This window comes from Dromaius novaehollandiae, chromosome 2 (assembly GCF_036370855.1).
Source record: "Dromaius novaehollandiae isolate bDroNov1 chromosome 2, bDroNov1.hap1, whole genome shotgun sequence".
Taxonomy (NCBI): Eukaryota; Metazoa; Chordata; class Aves; order Casuariiformes; family Dromaiidae; genus Dromaius; species Dromaius novaehollandiae.
The window spans coordinates 94090893-94111355 of record NC_088099.1 but is presented as its reverse complement, the minus strand read 5'-3'; the positions used below and the strand labels follow the sequence as shown (position 1 = coordinate 94111355).

At 40.2% G+C, this 20463-nt stretch overlaps 1 protein-coding gene across 1 annotated transcript in view; it reads right to left on the bottom strand.

Moving 5' to 3' along the window:
• Nucleotides 1-20463, bottom strand: part of KCNG2 (potassium voltage-gated channel modifier subfamily G member 2) — a 62498-nt gene that overhangs the window by 9173 nt on the left and 32862 nt on the right. The window contains exon 2 of the mRNA XM_026115601.2: nt 14585-15408. Within this exon, the coding sequence (XP_025971386.2) occupies nt 14585-15340 (756 nt within the window). The 5' untranslated portion in view covers nt 15341-15408. The remainder of the gene's footprint in view (nt 1-14584; nt 15409-20463) is intronic.

Sequence of the window (20463 nt, the reverse complement as noted above, 5' to 3'; positions counted from 1 at the left end):
AAAACTGCAAACTGCAAACAGTAAGAAACTTATAAAGAATAAAACAGACCATAAATACGCACAGAACAGACATAATCGCAAAAACACCACCGACTCCCCTGTTCTTAAGATGCCTATCAGGAACAAAACAGTACCTCACCCCAAGACGTGCGTATGTTTGGGGCGGGGGATACGTAAAACATCTAACATTTTAAAACTCTTTCAGACTCTGTTACTGCAGCTGGGAGCAACTCAGGGGAACAGTATGTGCTCCAGCAGCCAGCTGCTAATATCTCCCAGCCTGATCATACCGCACACCAAGGAAGAGGGACTGTACTATAGCTTAAGGAGCAATGATACACAGTGGGTACATTTTCTTATAGGACATTTCTTAAAGTTCTGCTGCACTCTCACTGTTTAGGGACCTCCTCATTGGGCTAGTATTCCCTTCACTTCCTATTTCTTGGTTTTCTAGTGTTTGTAGCCTATTTCACTATAGTGAGTATACACAGCTTCAGTTTTCAGCCTTGAAAAAAGCCATGACATCAGTTCATTAGGTTCTTGGCTAGCAAATACACACGTGCGCACAAACGCATACACACAAAACAACTGACAGTTGTATTTGGAGTCTGCTGTCTGCTAGGTCTCAATATGCAAGTGAAGGATTCAATTTGCTCAAGAACCATTCATGTTCAAGAAGGATGATTCCAACTGGAATAAGTGGTGAGAGTAATCTAAGGTTACTTGGCTGATTAGTGCGATGGAAAACCTATCTTAAAAGAGACAATTAAATGCATTTGGCTTGTTTAGCATAATAGGGGCAGAGAAGAGATACAATTGCTGTCTGTAAATACATCAAGGAGATAAAGAGAAGCACTCTTTAATGGCATAGTCAAACATCCTCATTCAGGTTTCTCTCTGAATCAGCTGAAAGCAGTGCTATCTCCATCTACTCGTTGGATGTCTACAGTCCCCAGCTCAACCCACAAAGTGGGACATATGGTCACTCCTTAATCCCCTTCAGTGCAAAATCAAACAAGAAAGCTCAGACTACCCTCACTGGCTGTTTATGCTACTATGGCTGACTTTGCCCAGGAGTGGCTGAGAAGCTGCTGCACAGATACCATCAGCTAAGTTACAGGACTCAGACAGCAAGACAGGAATGGGGAGGAGAGGGATGTAACAATTTAAGTTTGCACCAGCTGTTTGCAAAGAGACCATATGACTAAGGGACAAAGTTGTCAGGAGAAGATATAGCTACAGACTAGCTTTTTGGAAGCTGCACATCAGAAGACAACTAAGGTTCCAAAACAGCCCTCCTGTAGGAACAGGAAAGACCAGAGGCCTTTTAAGATGAAACTTCTCAGTTTCTGAAAATGACTGTGTGATGCAGTCACGCATGATAACAGGGGGCTGCACTCACTGACTTAAGAGGCCCCCTCCAAATCCTACATTCCTATAACTTTCAACTAGCAAAGGAAATTATGTGCTTGGGCTAAAGACGCTGGAGCTAGGCCTCAGGGAATCTGAGATCCCTTCCTGGCTTGTCCACAATTTTCTTCTGTGTATGTGAGTAAGACACTCATAAGCGGGCTATTAGTGATATTTAGATACCTACAAACTACATGTGCAAGAATACATTTACTGTCCTTTGTTAGAACAACTCTTCTGAGTAAAAATACTGGTTAGCTGTATTTGGGGTCTACTCAGGGCGCTTTGACCATTTAAAAATCTCTCAGTTCCATCTGGACTTTGTTTAAAGACAAAGGATTACCTAAGAAGACATGGATGCATGAGAACAAGATATTACATTTGAAACTCATGAACTTTCATGTCATTTGAGGTGGGATTTCACAAGCCACAGCCCATATGGCTTTCCTTCTAGCAGTGTTGTTCTGCAGCAGACCCCATCTGTAGGAAGCACCCAAGGGTGACACATGGTTTGGGAGAGTACCTGGCTCCCACACAGCCCACTGCACAGGGACCACGCAGGACCTGCACACCCTGACCTCCGGTGGCTGCTCAGGGCAAAGGACTTGTTTATCAGTGTCACTGCTACCATTAGCAGCAGTAATACGGAAAAGAAAGATGATTTCACCGGGCAGTGGTATGCTCCAAAGAATAGCTTCACTTTAGAAACACTGATGTTCTTAGTGTTTCCGAATAAAAATGATCCTGGAATTTTCTACTTTCAGAATGCTTTTCTTGGGTTTGGTCTAGTTTTTCACTAAAATTTTAAGTTAAAAAGAATGAATAATTAAACACCAGAAGTCTCCTTGCTGATATCCCCTCCCCTCAATTTCACATGAATTATAAATCTTCCTTCTCAGCCCATTGTCTTTTCTAGCTCTGATCAAGGCATCAGAGCCCCTGAAGCTTGGAAAATACAATATACTTTTTTTAATCCATCCTACATAAACCTAAGTAAATGCTTGGTCCTGAGCTTTTATGTGAAGTTACCTTGCAAATTAGCTCATCTCCTGATTTACAGACAATACTAGCTTGTAATTTCTATCCTACTGAGCCAACATGCAGTGCTCCGAAAACAAGACAGACTCATCCCTGCAGTCTTGTTCCAATAAACTTAAGCAATGACCGGTGGCATTTACAGCACACCTGTTTCTCGTAAGCATGGCAGGACTGTGAAAATAAAGATGGGGGCTATCTCCCATAAGTGGAAGCATAACTCAAAACACAGCAGAACCAGAGCAGGGCTGAGTCATTTCCACAGGGAAAGACAATATGTAGCCCCAACACTTTTACCCAAAAGCAACAGCCCAAGAGAGACACGGCTGTATCACAGAGCAGTGGGCTTCTGAACTCTTTAAGGAAATGGTTTCACCTCTCTTAGGAAGCTCCTGCTATAATCACACCTATCCAACACTGGGGAAAAATGATGCTATGGTATCTAGCTATGCTCATAGATATACAGTGTCTAGAACTGTGAGCTGCCTAAACCCAGCATACTCTTTTTTTTTTTCCTTCTTCTTTAAAAGCTTGGCTTACACACTAAATAAAACCCCTCTGTCTTGTTTTCACTCTCATACACACATATTTTATAACTTACGAACTGGATTAAAAAATCTTATTCTTTACAGCATTTTAAAGCTCATTTTCCCTGTTATACCCCCAGTTTTCCTCTTGTTTTATAGGCTTTTCTCCTCCTCCTGCCTCCCACTTATTGCTGGTTCTATTTTACTGACCCAGATTAGTTTTGCTGGTTCCTGTAACCTGCTGCAAATTCTGGGGTTGTCTTTTCTTTCTCCTTGGAGGAAAGAAGGACAGAATCAAGCTTATGTTTTTCCTCTTAAATTTTTTTGCAACCTGTTTTTTTCCCTCTTCTTATCCCATTATCTGAAAGCAAGTGCAGTATTTGCCTGTCTTGCCTCTGGGTAGATTTGCTCTCCTGCTGGTAGTGGCTCAGGAGCAGCTGGCAATCTGCTGCTGCATTGCCCCTCGCACTGAAATGCTGTGAAGTTGTATTCCTGCCTCTGTAAAGTGGATAAATCTCTGCAAGATGGCTCTGACCACTGCAAAATCCCGCAGTCTCCCACATTCCCTGGGGCTGCTCAAGGCAACAGTAACAGTGTTTTCTGTGACATCAGAACAGTATATAAGTGCATGACTTACCTTAGGTTTAGCCAATGCTTTTACCGTGTACAAACCTGACTAGCTGTGGACTGGGAGAAAATACCCACAGCTTCTGCCTGTGGAAACCCTGCACACAGACCTTTCAGGAGCTGGAATTTCTGTTCTGTTGTTGTCTCCACCCAGGGCACCATGTGCCAAGCTTGAAACAAAGCTCGGGATGTACTGGATGACTGGGACCTTCATACTGTTCTCTGCATTTCCTCTTGGTTTCCAGGGTCAGAAAACTATCTGGAGCAGAAGGAAAGTGTGTGCGTGTGTGGGAATGTATGGGTATGGGGACCCTGTCAGTGAATGCCAGGAAGCCTGTCATTTACCATGGTTAACCTTCTAGTGCAGCTGCGTTGTCCTGCTCATGAATGATCCTACCAGCTTGAGCAGAACAGCAGCGAAGCACTGGAGCTAAACCCTGACTGTAATACGGCCCATCCCCTGGTAACACCCCCCACCCCGCAAATACAGCGACAGGTGCACAAGACCGTTTGGTCAGGATACTGCATTCACAGGGCCAGACGCACACCATGCCCCTCCTTTTCTGACAGCTTCCAGGCTTCTGAGCTTTTCCTGGCTGCCCTTGCCTTTAATCGCAATTATAAATCATCACTGCTCACTTCATTTTATGCATGACTTCAGGTCTGAATAAAAGTGGGCCAAAAAAATCCTGGGCTTACACCATCCTTACTGGAAACTCCTGTTCATCAGGGCAGCTCACCTAAATGAGAGCTTCACAAACAGGATGGGCAAGGGCTCGCAGACTTGTAAGGCCAGACACAGCTGCTGAGCTAATCCCCCGCAGAGCTGAGGATTTCTCCAAGTGTCTCATGAATCACATCCATCCATGCTTTCAGTTGAGCTAAAACATAGTGCTTAGAAAGACAAACAGAATGTACTTGAAAACTACATGAGAGGTACTCAAGCATCTCTAGGTAAACTGTTTCCAGTGTTAATTACCTACACTGTAAAATACACCATATTTAGAGTATGAGTTGTCTAGCTTCAGGTTCCAGTCCCTGGTTCGCTGTTGTCCATGCACATTCTCTTATACTGCTGTTTGCTGAATTAAAAATCCTCTTAGTATCTCATTATAAAGCAGGTTTCCCAGGTTTTAAATCATTCTTTTAACTTTTTTTTCCAGCTTTCCTGTTTTAAAGATACCAGATCTGAGCACAATATCTAAAGTCTTATGTTTCATCTCTTCTCTACCATGTCAAAATGGGAAATCATGTACAGCAGATTATTCACCAGGATCTCTAAATCCTTTCCGAGTACTCACTTTCCAAAAGAGTCTTTTATCCTGGGCACGTTCTCTACACTTACAGGCTGCACTCTGCACTGACGAACTTGCAGATAGCTGCTATGTTCAGATCAGTTCAGCCTACTGTGACAGATACTTCCGAGTACCTGACTAGTGTGTCATTTTGGTGCTATCTGTAAATTTCATTTGAATTATTTTATATTTTCTCCCAAAACACCAGCAAAGAAGCTAAGTAGCTCTGGACCAAAACTAGACACTTGCATGTGCCTTATGCATACACTGCCACTGGATCGTAGTTTCTCATGCTGTTTTCTTCTATTGCAAGATCTACCAGAAAGCTTTAAACCATCTAATATGGGAGATAAGTTCCGAAAAACGTAGTTTTTATTAAAGGAGGATGTTGTGTGGCACTAATTCAAATGTATCACAGAAGTATAAGTGCTTACATCAAAAGTTGTTTTTCTCAGACAACTTCATAAACTTACAAAAATTATATTAAGTTTGACTAATAAGTGATTTTCTGCATAGACTACATTGAATTATGCTGTTGTTCTCACAAATGTGGCTGATTGCACTCATTACCATCTTTTTCACAATTTTGCTTAGAACTAAGGTCATGCTTACCTAACCTGTAGTTAACAATTTACGCTTTTTAAAGTTTGCCAGTCTTATAGTTTTCTTCCAATCCTTTCTTAAGCCTTCATTAAAAAGCCTTTGCAAAACTTCTTTTTTTTAACTGTTTTTTTCCATTTATAGTCCACTTTTCTCTCTTAATTTGTCTTGAATTTAAGTGTCTTCATGGCCACTACAAGGAGTCCCCAATTGCAAAAACTTCTGTGGTTCACCTCAGTCACCACATTTTAAGCAAAGAAAATATAAGTATTTATAATGCTAAATGATTTAATGCAATATTTCTAAGTGCTGCATATATCAATCAGCTCATTACCTCAGCCCAATTATATGAGGTCTGGCCAAACATACGTCTAGTTGCTTTCTTTCATTCCAAACCTCCAAAATTGGTAGCAACATATCCTGGAGCTCTGAGATGAAATTTCCAGATGATGTTTTTATTCCAAATAAAGGGCAGATTTCCCTCTTTCAGAACACTAGGACAGTACTGAATAAGCTCATATAGCACAAGCTGTCTTGTGAAAGGCAATGGAGCAACCTATGGAGTAAAGATGCTATGCTATGCCCTCAGGATATTACAAAGCAAGCTAATACTGAGTAGTTGTATTAATTTTACAAACATGACTGGAGACCAAGCAAATATTATCATGAGATTTCTTCAAAGACTCCCTAGATGGTTCACCTGGAGGTTAGGAGAATAAATAAAGTAGGTAGGTATAGATACTTATGGTAGTGAAACCAGAAAAACATGAAAAGAGACCAAATATGGAGCACGTCTGTCTGGGTAAGCCACATTACACCAAACGTCAACCAGCTAACAACAGGACAAAGTTACCAATGCTTTTATGGAGCATTCTTAGCTGTTTAATTATTTCTCATTAATGTCATATTGCAGCATATTTATGCAATATTTAAAAGAAGACCTGAGCCTGCTATTTATTCATGAGAAGATATACTGTAGACTAAAAGAGTTCATTAGCACAGCATAAAGTTATTAACAAGTTAGTATTAACAAGAATTTTATCTTATCTAACTCTTGCCTCATCCCCAAGCTCACAGCGCACAGAAATTCTCTCTCCATCTTCTGATTTATAACCCTGATACTACATAGATTCTCAGCTGGTTCCCAAAATTTGTATTGTAACCTACTGTCCTCAAAATTTTCCATGGCAACTCCTTGTCCCATGAAGAAGGCTTATCTCTTTACTCAGCAAAAGCAACTGAAGACACTGCACTGAGATCCAAGGTTAAGAAAAGCCATGGCATGAGCAGTCCAGGCAGTAACTTCGCTGTGGTGGGGAACTTCAAGCAGATCTGTAGACTGATTGTGTGCCTTTGTGCAGACCTGTTCCACAGCTTCCCTGCCACCTCCACAAAAAAGCTAAGGGCAACTCTTAATGAAAGAAAATACAATATTCCTCCCAACTCCCCTGATGCAACAGAAAAGGCCTTTCCGTTTCTTACTGGGACCATGTATCCTTTTCATTCTCTTGAAGGAGCTGCCATGATAGAACAACTTGATATAGATCCTAAAGTTTAAACAGCTTGAATCAAGCAGTAAGGTTGAATTTCTTTTTCAGGGGAGGAAGGACTACAGAGAATAAAATGTAGTTTATTCTTGATTTTTTTTTTCTGAGAGGAGAGAGCAAGCCAAGCAGAAGAAAGAGAGCTGGTGAGAGCTCTCCAATAGTCATGACTAAATACAACTAGTTGTGACACAGCACTCTGTCCACACAAACAATATCAACAATAACTAATTATTCCTTAAACGATTGTCTATTCATTACTCCCTTAAGACAGTCTTGTAAAAGGGCGGGGGGGGGGCTATCTCCAAAAAGAGTTGGCAAAGTTGGCCTGTGCTGTGTTATTTGAAGAGGTGATTTCCAGGCAATGTGACTCCTGGGCAGTGGAGTGCAGAGCAGGTGACAACCCAAGCGCCTGCCACAGAAAGCAGTGCTGTGTGCAACGCTGAGGACCCATAGCACCAAATGTGTCTCCCTAGACTGCAAATGCAGTAATCCTGAACTCTGTAAGCTAAACTGATACTGAGAGATGCTCTAACATTAACAGCTGGATTTGGATAACCAGTCATGGAAACATTTAGACTGACATCCACAAAAGGAAAGATTAGCACACATATTTCTTATACGTTAAGGACTGTAGCATTCAGATGATTCACACGCAAGCACAGTTCCCAGTAAAATGATCAAAGGACATGACCACCACTTCTTGAGATTTGCAAAGAACATTTTGCTGTTAGTGTTATATTTGCAAATTCCATGGGAGTCAGGTAAAAGATGCTCACAACTCAAAAAGCCGCACAACTCAACATGTAAGGTTTAGATTGTGCAGCGCAGAGGTTCTCGTCTCTTTGATTTTAAAGCTGTGTGTGACCCACAGAACATGATTGTCACTTTTATCTTTCAAACCTCATCACTTTCAACTGCTTTCAGACAAACCCAAGCTGCCTGCAAGACAACAAGCACAGCATATTTCTCTGACCATCAGATAGGAGCTGCGAGACCACAGGATGATGCCTCAGACTTGCACTGTGCAACTCTGCAGCTGTTACTCCTCAGTTTGAGATTGCAAGGACAGCATACAGTGCACCATTGCATTTTGTATGAATGACAATGGTCTGATTTATGAAAAGAAAAAAATTCCTTGCTTAGAAAACTGACGTATAAGAAATGTGCACATGTATCTGAACAGTAGCATAGATGCAATTTTTATTTCTCTTATGATAAAGATCAGAGAAGCTCTGTTTAAGACATTCTGTCCAAAAGCATTCACAGCCTAAGCATGGGGCTAAACAAAACAGGTGATCAAACTGTATGAGGTAGAAGGAACATACAAACAGCAAAACAAACTTTTGCTTATCTCTGATGACTAAACCTCTGGACAAAGGATGCTCCAATGAGCTTTAAGCTCATAATTTGGAGTTTATGTTACCATTTTTATGCAAGCACTGCCTGAGCAGAAAATCCACCTTGAAGTTTATGAAGGAAAAATAACAAAAACTTTATTTTAATTGAAATACAGCTCTGCAGTGCTGTGAGCACTATGTCCCTTAAGCAAGGACATGTGAAAGTGAACATGAATCCTATGAGTCCACAGGAACTTCACTGTCCACAATTAAGTGCTATAGAAACGGTGGGCAACAATTGGTAATTGTCATTTGGTCCCTCCCTGGCCATCAGCCAGCTGAGGCCAGAACTGCCCAGAGCAAACGCAAAATGCAAATCAGCAGTGTGGGTTACAAGAAGTCCATCAATCAGTCAGTTCAGATGCCGTAACTGTTGCTATTGTTACAGCTCACTGTTTTTGCATTTAAATAGCACAGTTATGTTATGAGAATGGTTTAAAACTGAAATTCTCAAATGATCCACAGGGAATTTAGTTAGTCCAATTCCTTAAGATACTTTTTTAAAAAGTCACCCTCAGTGCTTAGATATTATAAATAGGTATCCGTAATTCAAGCAAGGAGATTTTTAAAGTGTGTATTTTACATTGTGTTATAACTTTTAGAACAGATTATTCCACCAAGAAAAGAAAAACATGAGCTACATTTTTTTAAGACTGTCATTCATGGAAACAGATTGTCTAAGCATCACATAAAGATGTGGCTCTAAGTTAAAAGTATGAGGGTCTCAGCATCACATACAGAAAAATAGCTGAATAATCACAAAAAAGAGAACAACAGCTCTTCGGTAATGGAAAGCTTACTTCAAGAGTCTCAAGCAGAAAGCCATCTAAGGATAGGAAGCATCAAAAATAATTGTTTTTATCCTTCTACATTATTTTTCATGAAATAAGTAAAAGATCTAAGCTAAAAATGACAGTTTTTCCCACCTAAAAGTACCTCAAACTGCAAGACTTTTGAGACAACAGGATACCATTTGTTCAACAGATGTTTGACATTTCTGACACTCTTGAGGCCCCCAATACTTATGTCTCTTCCTCGTTTAGCTACCTATTTAGATTACAAACCTAAACAAATCCATAGCAATAGTTATTACACAAAACTTTCCTAACTTTGTCTGAAACTGTTTATTGTATACCTTTGTGGAATGAAATCTTTTGGCACAAGACTGTTTAAAACTCACCTTCACAATTTATCTGTTCCCCATCCTCAGCAATATGAAAGCTGAAGCCCAGTGTGTAAATTAACCCTGGAAGGTTAAACAGTTTCAGGCTTCTTTATGAGCTATTATTATCTTTATTATTTATGAATCTCTTTGTTGTAACGTTCTTCAGTTGAGGTTATTGAACTGTAACTTCCTATCAGAGTATCTTTATTAGCCTAGCTTTTCCCAATACACTAGAAAGTATAATGAAGAAGAGAGTACCATTTGATTTTCTCTTGTTTTTACACCGTGCTACTACACATGATTGAGTTCAGTGGGACTCAGGTCGATAAAGGCTTTTGTGAATCAGGACAAAATGTACAATGGAAATCTCTGAGTTGACTACCTTTTTTGTGGTGACGAAGATACTCTAACAAAAGAAAGGAGATTTCCTCTTTAGATAGGAATGGTCTTACTGTTTTCACCATGAAGAAAAGAAAGAGTCTAGTAGGATGGCCATCTGGCCTTTGGTTGAATCTCTCAGTGTCTTTTGGTGGCTCAGCTCTTACCCTACCATATTCTTAAGGCTTTTGCTGCAATGTCTTCCCAACTGGTTTATTAGCCACTTGCCTTGAGTCACTGTATGCCTGCCATTTCTTTAGTATGTTGAGAAGGCCACTTAAAGACACCATATGCCTAAAATGGATACTCTATGCTTCTGGCTATTTTTATGTCTTGGAGATCATTTTTGGTGGTCTTGAAAGAACTCAGTGCCTGAGGGTTCCTGCTATGATTTTGTCTCAGAATTATTTTGTCTTAAGAGGGGAATTTTCCCCATTTTATTTAGATCTTGTATAGAAATATCCCAATCTGAAAATCTTGTCTTAAGAGGGGATTTTTTTTCTCATTGTATTTGGATCTTGTATAGAAATTTGCCTGTCTGAAAATTTTGAGATTTAAAATTATGACTTTGTTACCATGAATAAAATCACCAGATTCTCTTCATAGATTTGTTTTCTTTATATATTTGAAGTGTCATTTTCCAGAAAATTTCAGAAGCAATTATTATACACATTACTGAATTGATGGGTTTTATTTGACTTAATCAGTAAATAAAGCTAAATGGGAAAAATATGACAAGATAAAATAGATGTCCTAGTTTCATAAGTAAAAAGTAGTTTAGGATCCAATTCTGCCAGTTTTATTGATAACTGTGCAGCTTCTGAAATCCATGATACTATTTGCAAAAAAAGTAATACTCAAGTTGAATCAGGGCAACCATTAATGAGAAAAAGATGGCTATGGTGGTAGGAATGCAATGCTTCCCACTCCTCTGTTAAACCACCTAGGGACTGTCATCTAGAACATCTGGAGCAACTAACAAAGTTAACAAAATCTATGTTCAACTCTTCTTGCATATTTTAAGAGAGAGAGACAGGCACTCAGTCCATGAAATAAAGCTACAAAATAATTTGCTCACCCACATGATAATTGCTTTTGACTTTTAGGGTTCCAGTCTTACATCTGTGTGAGGTCACTTACACCTCTATAGGACATCTCTGGGTGTAACAGCTGGTCCATTCTGACTGTACTGAAGGATCAGGGTATGAAAAATTGCTCTCCAGAACTTTTTTCCCCCTTATTGGCTCCTCTCTCTTTCCCTGCAGCAATAACAGGACAGATAGGTGGCATATAAAGCTTTTATTCTCTGGAGAACATCAACTCAGGGAAAAGACCACTGCTTATTAAACAGCTTATCTACCACAATAGCTCTGAAACAGAAACTTAACAGTAATAGTTCCAGCCAGACAGTTTGGAAAATGTATACACTGAGTACTGTGTGTCCTTGAAATAATATTTACTGTTTGTTTGTTCCTTAGCCAGAAGGGCTGCAGATACATTTACTGCTTGTTAGGAGACTGCAAGACCAGATGAAAGAGCTATCCCTGGGCACCAATTTTAAACTTGGTACTAGGGATACATCTCAAGATGATTAACATGACTTTGAATTCACACGAACTCTTGTCTTCCCACTCCTATTATCTGACGAGCTCCATTGACTTGCTAAGCCATGTATAGATGACATGCAAGGGATTTACAGTCTAGGTCTCAGATCCTACACGCAACTCCATGTGGCAGATGCCAAAATCTTCGCCACCCTCACTGAAGTCAAGAAGGCTCTGCATGGGCATTTACATGCATTTTTGCAGGACTAAAATCAGCCATTGTGCATGACTCCTGGAGTGACTAATGACAACTCAAATAGAGAAAGGAGTGATGATCTGTATCAATTCAACAGCAGGCAAGGAACACTGGAGATGAAATAAGCTATGGAAGAAGTGATCCTTCACCTGTCCCCTGTGCCAGAGGACTACCTTTGTCTCAAACAAAGTAACAATTTCCCCTGTGTCCACAGTCCTCCTCTGTGCAATGGGCAGAACAAAGCTTATCTGCAGAAACTCTGTGCTTTTATAATTTAAGGGTACAGAAAAACATCAGATCATTTATTCTGATTTTCGTTATATCACAAGCACTTTTACCTTTGTACCTCTTCTTGAAACCAGTAACTTTTATTTTTGATTGAAGCAGAATGTATTTAGCTAAAGGCAACCTTCCAGAAGAGCACTGAGTCTTGAACTGAAAACCTCAAAAACCAGAGAATCCTTCCTTGTCCCTTTCTGCCCCAGTAATTAATCATCATGGTATTAAATACTGGCAACTAGTTTCCCATATGAATTTATCAGGATTGAGCTTTTAACCATATACCCTTTCTCTGCTTAAGTTAAAAATCTTTTAGTTGATACAATTCCTCCCTCTTCCATAAAAAACACTTCTTTGCCTAATCAACTCACCCTACAATCTGTATTGTGATAAGCTAAATGAATCAAAATATTCAACTGTCTTATTGAACTACATTTTCTCCAGGTCTTATTTTTTTCTGCAACCTCTCCAGTTTTTTTAAACAGCGTTTAAAAATGTGAACATAAGAACTGACTGCAGAATTCAAGTCAGTCTCACCAATGCCACAAACTGGCACAAAATCATCTTCCAGCTTCTAAACACTACTCTCCAGCTTAAATATTTAAGGACCACATTAAGCCTTTTGCCTTAATGCTGCAGTAGGAACTACATGTGGTTGCTTGTTCCCTAAATCCTTCTTAGAATCCCATTTTTGGGAATTGGACTGTCCATTTTGGTAAGAACAAGTCTGCATTCATTTGTCTTTATTGTACAATTTTGCACTTGACTGTGTGAAAATGTGCTCCCTTTAATTGCCCCAGCTTACCAAGAAATTCAGGGTTCTCTAATATGCTTGCTCCATCCTCATTATTACCCTACTCCAACACACAAATATTACTATCAGTGATTCTCTATTTGCATCCAGATCACTAATGAAAATAAAAGAGGCCTAACTGCTATAGGATTATTCTGAAAGCAATTGTCAGCTGTCACCTAAACCAGGAACATCTAAACACTAATTACATTCAGTTTTCAACAGTAAAATTTCCCATGTGCTTAAAATTCCAGTATACTGGAACACTGTGGATTAATTCAAATAAAAGGCACAAGTCTTGAAAACAATCATTTTTTTTTATCATGACAATATAGCTTTAACTAGTACCTAGTTTAGCTACTATCCTCAAATTTTACATGGTAAAAAACTTTGAAAATAAAGCTCTTATAATAAGCCAATTATTATACATTGCAAATGTTTTATCTTTTTCTTTTAGCATGAACAGCTACCATTCAGTGAGTCCGATTCCAAATTAAACAACTCAGCTGACATCTAACCTGAGGTACCCACAAACACCCTGTGCATATCCTACAAGCAAAGGGTGAGTTTAACTGCACCTGAAATACTAAGTAAAATGCAGCATGGGACTTTCTGGAGTTTTTGGACCCATTTATCATCAGCATGCTTTTTACTTTCAACACTGCAAAATACTGAATGTCTCCTGTCAGTTAATGACCTCTCTCTTTTCTATTACCAGCAGTGAAAGATGAGCCATTCAGCACTTGGAAGATGGGGCACAAGAAGAGCCTGCTTTATGGTGAGCTCAGCGTGGAACTGAGAAGCAGAACGTGACTAGATAAAATTTAGTTTTAAAATTTAGTTTAGTAGGTGAGGTTCACAATTACATTTAATGACCACGGGGCTGGAAAATAAGCCCAAACATAAAGTGTCTAGCTTGGATTTGAACAAATCTGAAGAGACCACAAAACCCTTCCTAAAAGTCACCACTGCAACCCCATAATGTTGCACTTCAGCATACGTTTAATGAAAATGTAAAGGTCCTTCTCTACCAGTTTTCAGGCAAACTCTCACTCACCTACATGCAACTAATCCTAGGAATCTGTACCACCTGTATAAATAAAGGAGTAAACCCTTAGGAAATTTGTTGAAATACAGAATAAACAAAATATTCACAGACTTGATTTTCATGTTCATGAAGCATCCACAGTTTAGACTTGAGAATACTAAGCATATCTGAAAACTGGGATATACATATGCTCTTTTCCTGCTGTTCAATTGCTGCCTCAGCTTCCCTGCCCTTTACCTCACCTATGACAGCAGAATATTTTTAGATGTGTCTCTTACAGTGAGGTACTGAAAATTCATTAAAAGCAGTTTGTTAAAGTACTGTTAGGAAAATCTTATCTTTCGGCTCTTAACTTATCTTCAAAACATTGAGCCTCAAGCAAGAGTGATTTTTATAGCCACAACAGCTATTTGTCACTGGGCTAGTGATGACAGAAAACAAATCTGTCTGGTAAAGCTGCCTGCTGGTGTGAACTGGCAAAGATCTGCTGGCAAAGCAGAGTCTGGCCCAATCTTTCCTCAGTAGTAAGTCACATAATGCTTTCTCTGTCCTACCCCAGCCTGCCCTCCACATCATAAATACCAAATACAATACCTGCATGACTGCTGGAGTGATTTTGCCCTTCACTTTCCCTGAGGAGATCACAATGCAAAATGCTTTACTCTGAGAAGAGCTGCACTCACCCGATCTTCTTCTTCTCTGACATCTGGCATGGTGCTGATACAGAGGCTGACTGCAGTGATGGCAACAAAAGAGATTGAAATACAAGCAAAGAGCTTTCCTGGGATCCCTGAATGGGGGTTCTCCACCATATCCCTGAGCTTTCTCATGCACAAACTCAATCGGCTATTGTCCTGGAAGGCACATTGCGTAGTTTCACTAAATACCATCTCCCCTTCATACAGCCTGGCCTCAGCTGCCTCCTCCTCTTTCTGTCGCAATCTCTTTTTACAGCACCACTCCAGGTGCTCCTCTTCTATCCCCCAGTACACAAGCTCCTCCTGAAAAGAAAGAGCACACATCTCCCTGAGAAGCCTCAGCTTCCCAGCTGTCAGGAAAGTCATGATTGTCCTGAAGGCACTAGGATTACGGTCAAAAAAAAATTCATTGCAGCTAACATCATAATCATCGCAGATGTTCATGATCTCATCATAACTGTTGCAAGATTTTAGCTTCCCAAGCCTGGTCAAGGGGCAGTTCTCCAAGGTGGTCCATGGAATTTTGTATTTAATACCACCTACGTTGATGATCACAAACCTGGTCCGGTCTTCCAGACGGGCTAAGCAGCACAAGTCTTCTCCAGGGTGCACAAGTTTGGCCTTTTTATAGAAGAATCCTTTCTTTGTTTGCACTTCACACAGGTTTTCCAAGTTATTGAAGGAGTAGGAGCTGAACTCAGGATCCGCATTCCCAGTGAGCAATGCCATTTTTTGATACATTTGTTGAGTTCATAGGGAAGTCATGTTTACTCACACAAGTGCATCTGGTGTTTGATTGGAGAGTCACTCTGTAAAATGGAGTTTTAAAATGACAACAAAATTAGAGCTTTCTCAGGTGAAAAGAAATCCTTCCCCCTCACTCCCAAGAAAGTTTTACTGCGGCATTACTTTCTTCCCTGTTATTTTAGGACTATCTTTGTTTTATAGTCACTGAGGAATAGAAACTTAACCTGCAATGAGGTTGGAAGACATGCCCATACTTCTATAGAGCATTATTAAGTATTTATTCAGTGAATGAATGGAAATAAGATCATCATTTCAGAAATCTCTTTTCTAGAAGTTGAGCTCTATCCTCTGAAGTCAGCAGATACTGAGAGGAAAACTGGAGTTCTTGGATAAATGGTAATTTACATTTTAGCGACTTACTGGAGAAAAACAGTTGTGAACAGGTTTTAATTATTTTGGCTCCTCTATGTAATGTATCTATTACAAAAAAGCCTACAGCGTGAGGATAAACCATATGCCCATGCTACAGTCAGAGAGGTGACTGCCTTTAAATTCATCAAGCTTAGGTACCAATAACAGTGAATATGTGGGAGCTGAGAATCAAGTCTATAGGCAGCACCCAGATAGGTTTGGGTGCTTATACGCAAAATGTGTGCTACTGAGATTCAACAGCCACTAGTATCCCAATTTACTGGATTAAAGCTAAACTGGGAATATCTACCCGAGCAGCCACGCTTCCAACAGGTGGCCTATGGAGCATCAAGGATAGGCATAAAAAAGAAGCTTTTATTCTTGTGCTGTTGTAACTGCCATACAATCTAAAACCAGCTCCAGACAGGTACTTGGGTGACCTGCCACATGGCAGCAGGTCTGAAATGGGAGACCAGACCTAAGAACAAAATAGAGCTGGAAGAGACCCGCTTGCTGCTCTCACATCTGGATAATGCAGAATCTAACTGATCACATTTAGCAAGAGGTTGGTAAGCGAGTAATTCTTCTGTCCTCTTCCTGACAGACATTTCTGAACAAATCATCAGGATGAAATCAAGTAGATTTTTCCCCACTGATTGCAAAGGGGTGGCCAAAAGCATAAAGCTGGAAACAGGGCTTTAACCTACTTTCCCAGTCAGGCTACAAGAACAGGGGGCAAGTTTGCAGCTTCTTAATCTGAGCTAAAAGTTTCTCGTTGCAAGAATTTTTGCTCAGATGGCTAAGTAGGCTAATCTGCTGTTGCACTCAGCTTTACCAATCAAGCATGATGCATAATTACAGGATTTAATTTGTACCTTATGCTTATCCCTCCTCCATCACACCCAAATCCACAGATCTCCTGAACATATTTTTTCACCTGCCATGCCACTCTCCCACTTTCTCTAGAGCTCTCCACCTAAGTCCTCCACATGCTGTCTCTCCAAAGCAGAACCAGCATGTCTTGAAATGCTACTATGGAATTGCATTAGTGAAGCACCTAAAACTTCCTGAATTGCTTGAATGTTAAGTAGGAAACAACAAATCAGTGTGTTGGGACTCCACAAAAAATATCTAGACTGAGAATGGAAGCACTAATGGGGAACAATTTTATACAGATAATCTAGAAACCATACAAGCTGACAAAAGACAGGAGAAAAAGCTGAGATATGAAGGATAGTCTAATGTTATTGATGACAGAATGGTAACCATGAGGCAGTAATTCCGTAATTCAAAAGCAACATTCTCTAATTCCCTTTGAATCTCATGTCTTAGCCTAGAGAGAATACTGAACAAGCGGGTGCTATAAAAAATTAGATAACATACACATTAGAACACATTCCCATAGCAGCATCTTCCTTTATCCATAATCAACTCTTAGACTTAATTAAAACAATCTCCAACAAAAAATGATGCGGGCTTGTTAGTCAAGGCCATGAGTCACCCTCTAAATATTTTTACCAGCTACAGTCTACTGAATCACAGCAAAATTACATTCTATATTCAGTATTATAGGTGTGTGCTCCAGCACGAACACAGCTCTAACAGAGGGACACAATCAGAAAATCTACTTGCCTTAAGAACCCACTAAGCAAAGAAGGGTATGGCTTCGCAAAAGCCATAGGACTCCTGCTTCTAGGTTTGAGCGTGGCTCCAGCCCCCAATGTTAGAAAGGCATTTATTTTGTATCTTTATATAAAGCCAGAGAAAGGCTGGTTTACATACAAAATAAGGCATGTTCAGTCACCTAAAGATACTCTTTGGTACTGTGAAGATTTCAGAAGCACTAATGATGTCAAAAGGTCTCCAGTTTCACTTTGGGCAAAAAAAAAAAAAAAAAAAAATTGTTTAAACATCCCTTTATACATGGCAACATGAACAACAAACCACAGCTCATTCCTCTGGCTAAGGGCCAGTAAAGAGTAAGTGGTAGCAACATGCGTTCTGAGAAATGGGTGCTTTTATAGCACAGGCTTGAGTGCAGCTGGGATCGCAAATACCATTACTGTCACAGTGAGAGTGCATTGTCAGCACAGCATATGCCTTAAGGATTTAGTCTCTTGTTGCTTTTTGTCAGTAAGATAAAATATTCACTGCCACTACTCTGGGCATTGTGCTTTTGTTTTCATGCTTCGCTTGTTACACAAGTCAACATATGAAAAGTAATTTACATCATTTTGACATCAAGGTCGGAATTTGCTTTTCTCCTCTCATCCCAGTAGCAGGTTGTTGCATAAAGGGGTGAGATATATTTCACAGAATTATTTTGAATCTAATGTTATATGTGCTTCTTCCAGAGCAAAGAGAAATATGCAGCTAACTCAATGTGGAAACCTGTATGCACACTGTGTATTACACCATTCCATTTCCAAATGGTCAACATTTTTTATTTTGTGGATATTAAAATGATGTTGATTAAATGTAAAGCTTAAGGAAGCAGCTATTCAAACTTCGTTGTATCATCAGTGGATAGATAGAAATCGATAATAGAAGCGGGTGCGGACTGTGTTGCCTTTAGTTTAACAGGATGATTTTGGACAGTCCTAGTAGCATCAGAGAGTTGGAATTTAGGAACTTAAGAGAATTTGCTGATCTTGGTCTTGTTTGTAGTCAAACATGCCAAAATCTCAGAATCCATAATAGCACACATTATTACTTGTCAGCATTTGTTTTGGAAATCTCAACTAAAAGGTAAGTATTTGAATAAAGCTGTATTATTCTCCTTCGCACCTCTGTGAGGTGATCCCTTTACAACAAGACTGAGATGTCAGCGTGGAAAAGCTTGCACTACCACTTCAACTGTCCTGTAGAAAAACAAAAGACGTCACTGAGGGCTAGTAAAATAGCCCTGGAGGGTTTGCTTCTGATCTTATATAAATGGAATGTATCACGACCTTCACTGAATATTAAAGGGTGTTTCAAAATTGTGTGGGTCTTAAAATACTTTCTGCATGCCAGGTTTATCTAATGCATTCACATGCCTACAGTAAAGCATCCCATTGAAGATTAGCTTTAAAAGCCAATACTTCCAGAAATGATATTACGTTATCATCCAGTTGGCATTTCTACCACTTAATCAGGCACATGGGTGTAAGAAAGACTGTTAAAACACGGTCTGCAATAAGCTGCCCCTCGCAAGGTCACAGGATAGAATTTGACTCTACATTTGATATTCATCATTTAAAAATGCTGTGTGAGAAATACTGTATAAATGCTTCTGTTTGATGATCATACGTAGGGTGGATTATACATATTGTGGATTCTTTTATTTTTAAAACAGAATCAAAGAATAATTTTTATTCATTGAGTACTTTCTTCTGCTATCCAAATGTATGCATATCTGTGTGTCTACACACACACACACACACACACACACGTCTAGTCACATTCTGTTAACAGCACACAGTTGAGATCTTTAAAATACAGGTATTTCTTATGAAAGAATTTAAATAAATGTCAGAAGTACAAACTGCTTCATATTCTTTTTCTACCAAATTACTTTGACTAAGATGGAGCTACTCCCCTACTTATTGCCTTTTATCTCTCACTACCTTTCTTCTTAAAAACACCTCTTCATCATCCCCTGTTCTATCAGCCTTTTATTCATCTAAGTCATATATGGCTTTGCATATGGCTTCACTGGTCTAAAATTGTCTCAAGTAGGAATGAAAAATGGGGCAAAAGCATCTTTGCCAATAGCCTGGCCAAGCTGGTCAGGAGAGCTTTAAACTGGGGACAATGGGGCAGAGAGGTGACCACCCGCAGACAAGTGAGGAAGTGGTGGCCTGGGCTGGTAAGTGAAGAGTGCAGGTGATGTGGGCAGGAGACCTCAGAAGAGCTGAACAGGGCCTGTCTCAGGTGTACACATATAAATGAGAAGTGCTGAAAGGACAGCATGGCAGGGAGAGCTCTCCTGGCTCTTCTGGGAAACCAGCACAGCTGGTGCCTCTGAAGTGCCCGTGCACTGATGCTGCTGCATGGGAGCAAACAGGATTTGGAGGTCTGTGAGCAGTTGCAGGGCCACAATCTCCTTTGGATGGTAGAGCCGTGGTGGAATAGCTCACATGACTGGGGCACTGCCCTGCCTGGATACAGGCTCTTTAGGATGGACAGGCCGGGACAATGAGGAGGGCTGCCCTACAAGCGAGCGCTGCAGGAATCTGTGGGGCTCTGCCTAGGGATGGATGATGAGCCAGGTGAGAGCTTATGGGTCAGGATTGGTGGTCAGTGTTGCTGGAGGGGGGGGGGAGTATTTAGTATTATTAGTGTTATGGTACTATTATTATCTCTGGGTTTATTGCAAACAGATTTATTGAAGATGGCTATATAGTGCAGTCAAAGCAAGCAAATCTTACTGTACATTCGGTATTGCTTGAGTCTCGGATTCTTACCACTCTAACGGTTTCTTGTCAGAAGTTCTCTTAACTCCAGAAGACTAACCTCGAGAGGCGTCCCAACTCAAGGGGAGATTCACTGCCGCGCAGCCCGCTGTCATGCAGGAGAGCTCTACGGGCTCTAGGCTGCAGCGCTATTTATGGGGACAGAGTTTGACTCATGGTCATACAGTGTTTGGTGTGGAGATACCCCTTTTTGCTGACTTCATGCTGCATTGGGATAGCTGTGCTCCACTACACTTTGGGCCTGAGATG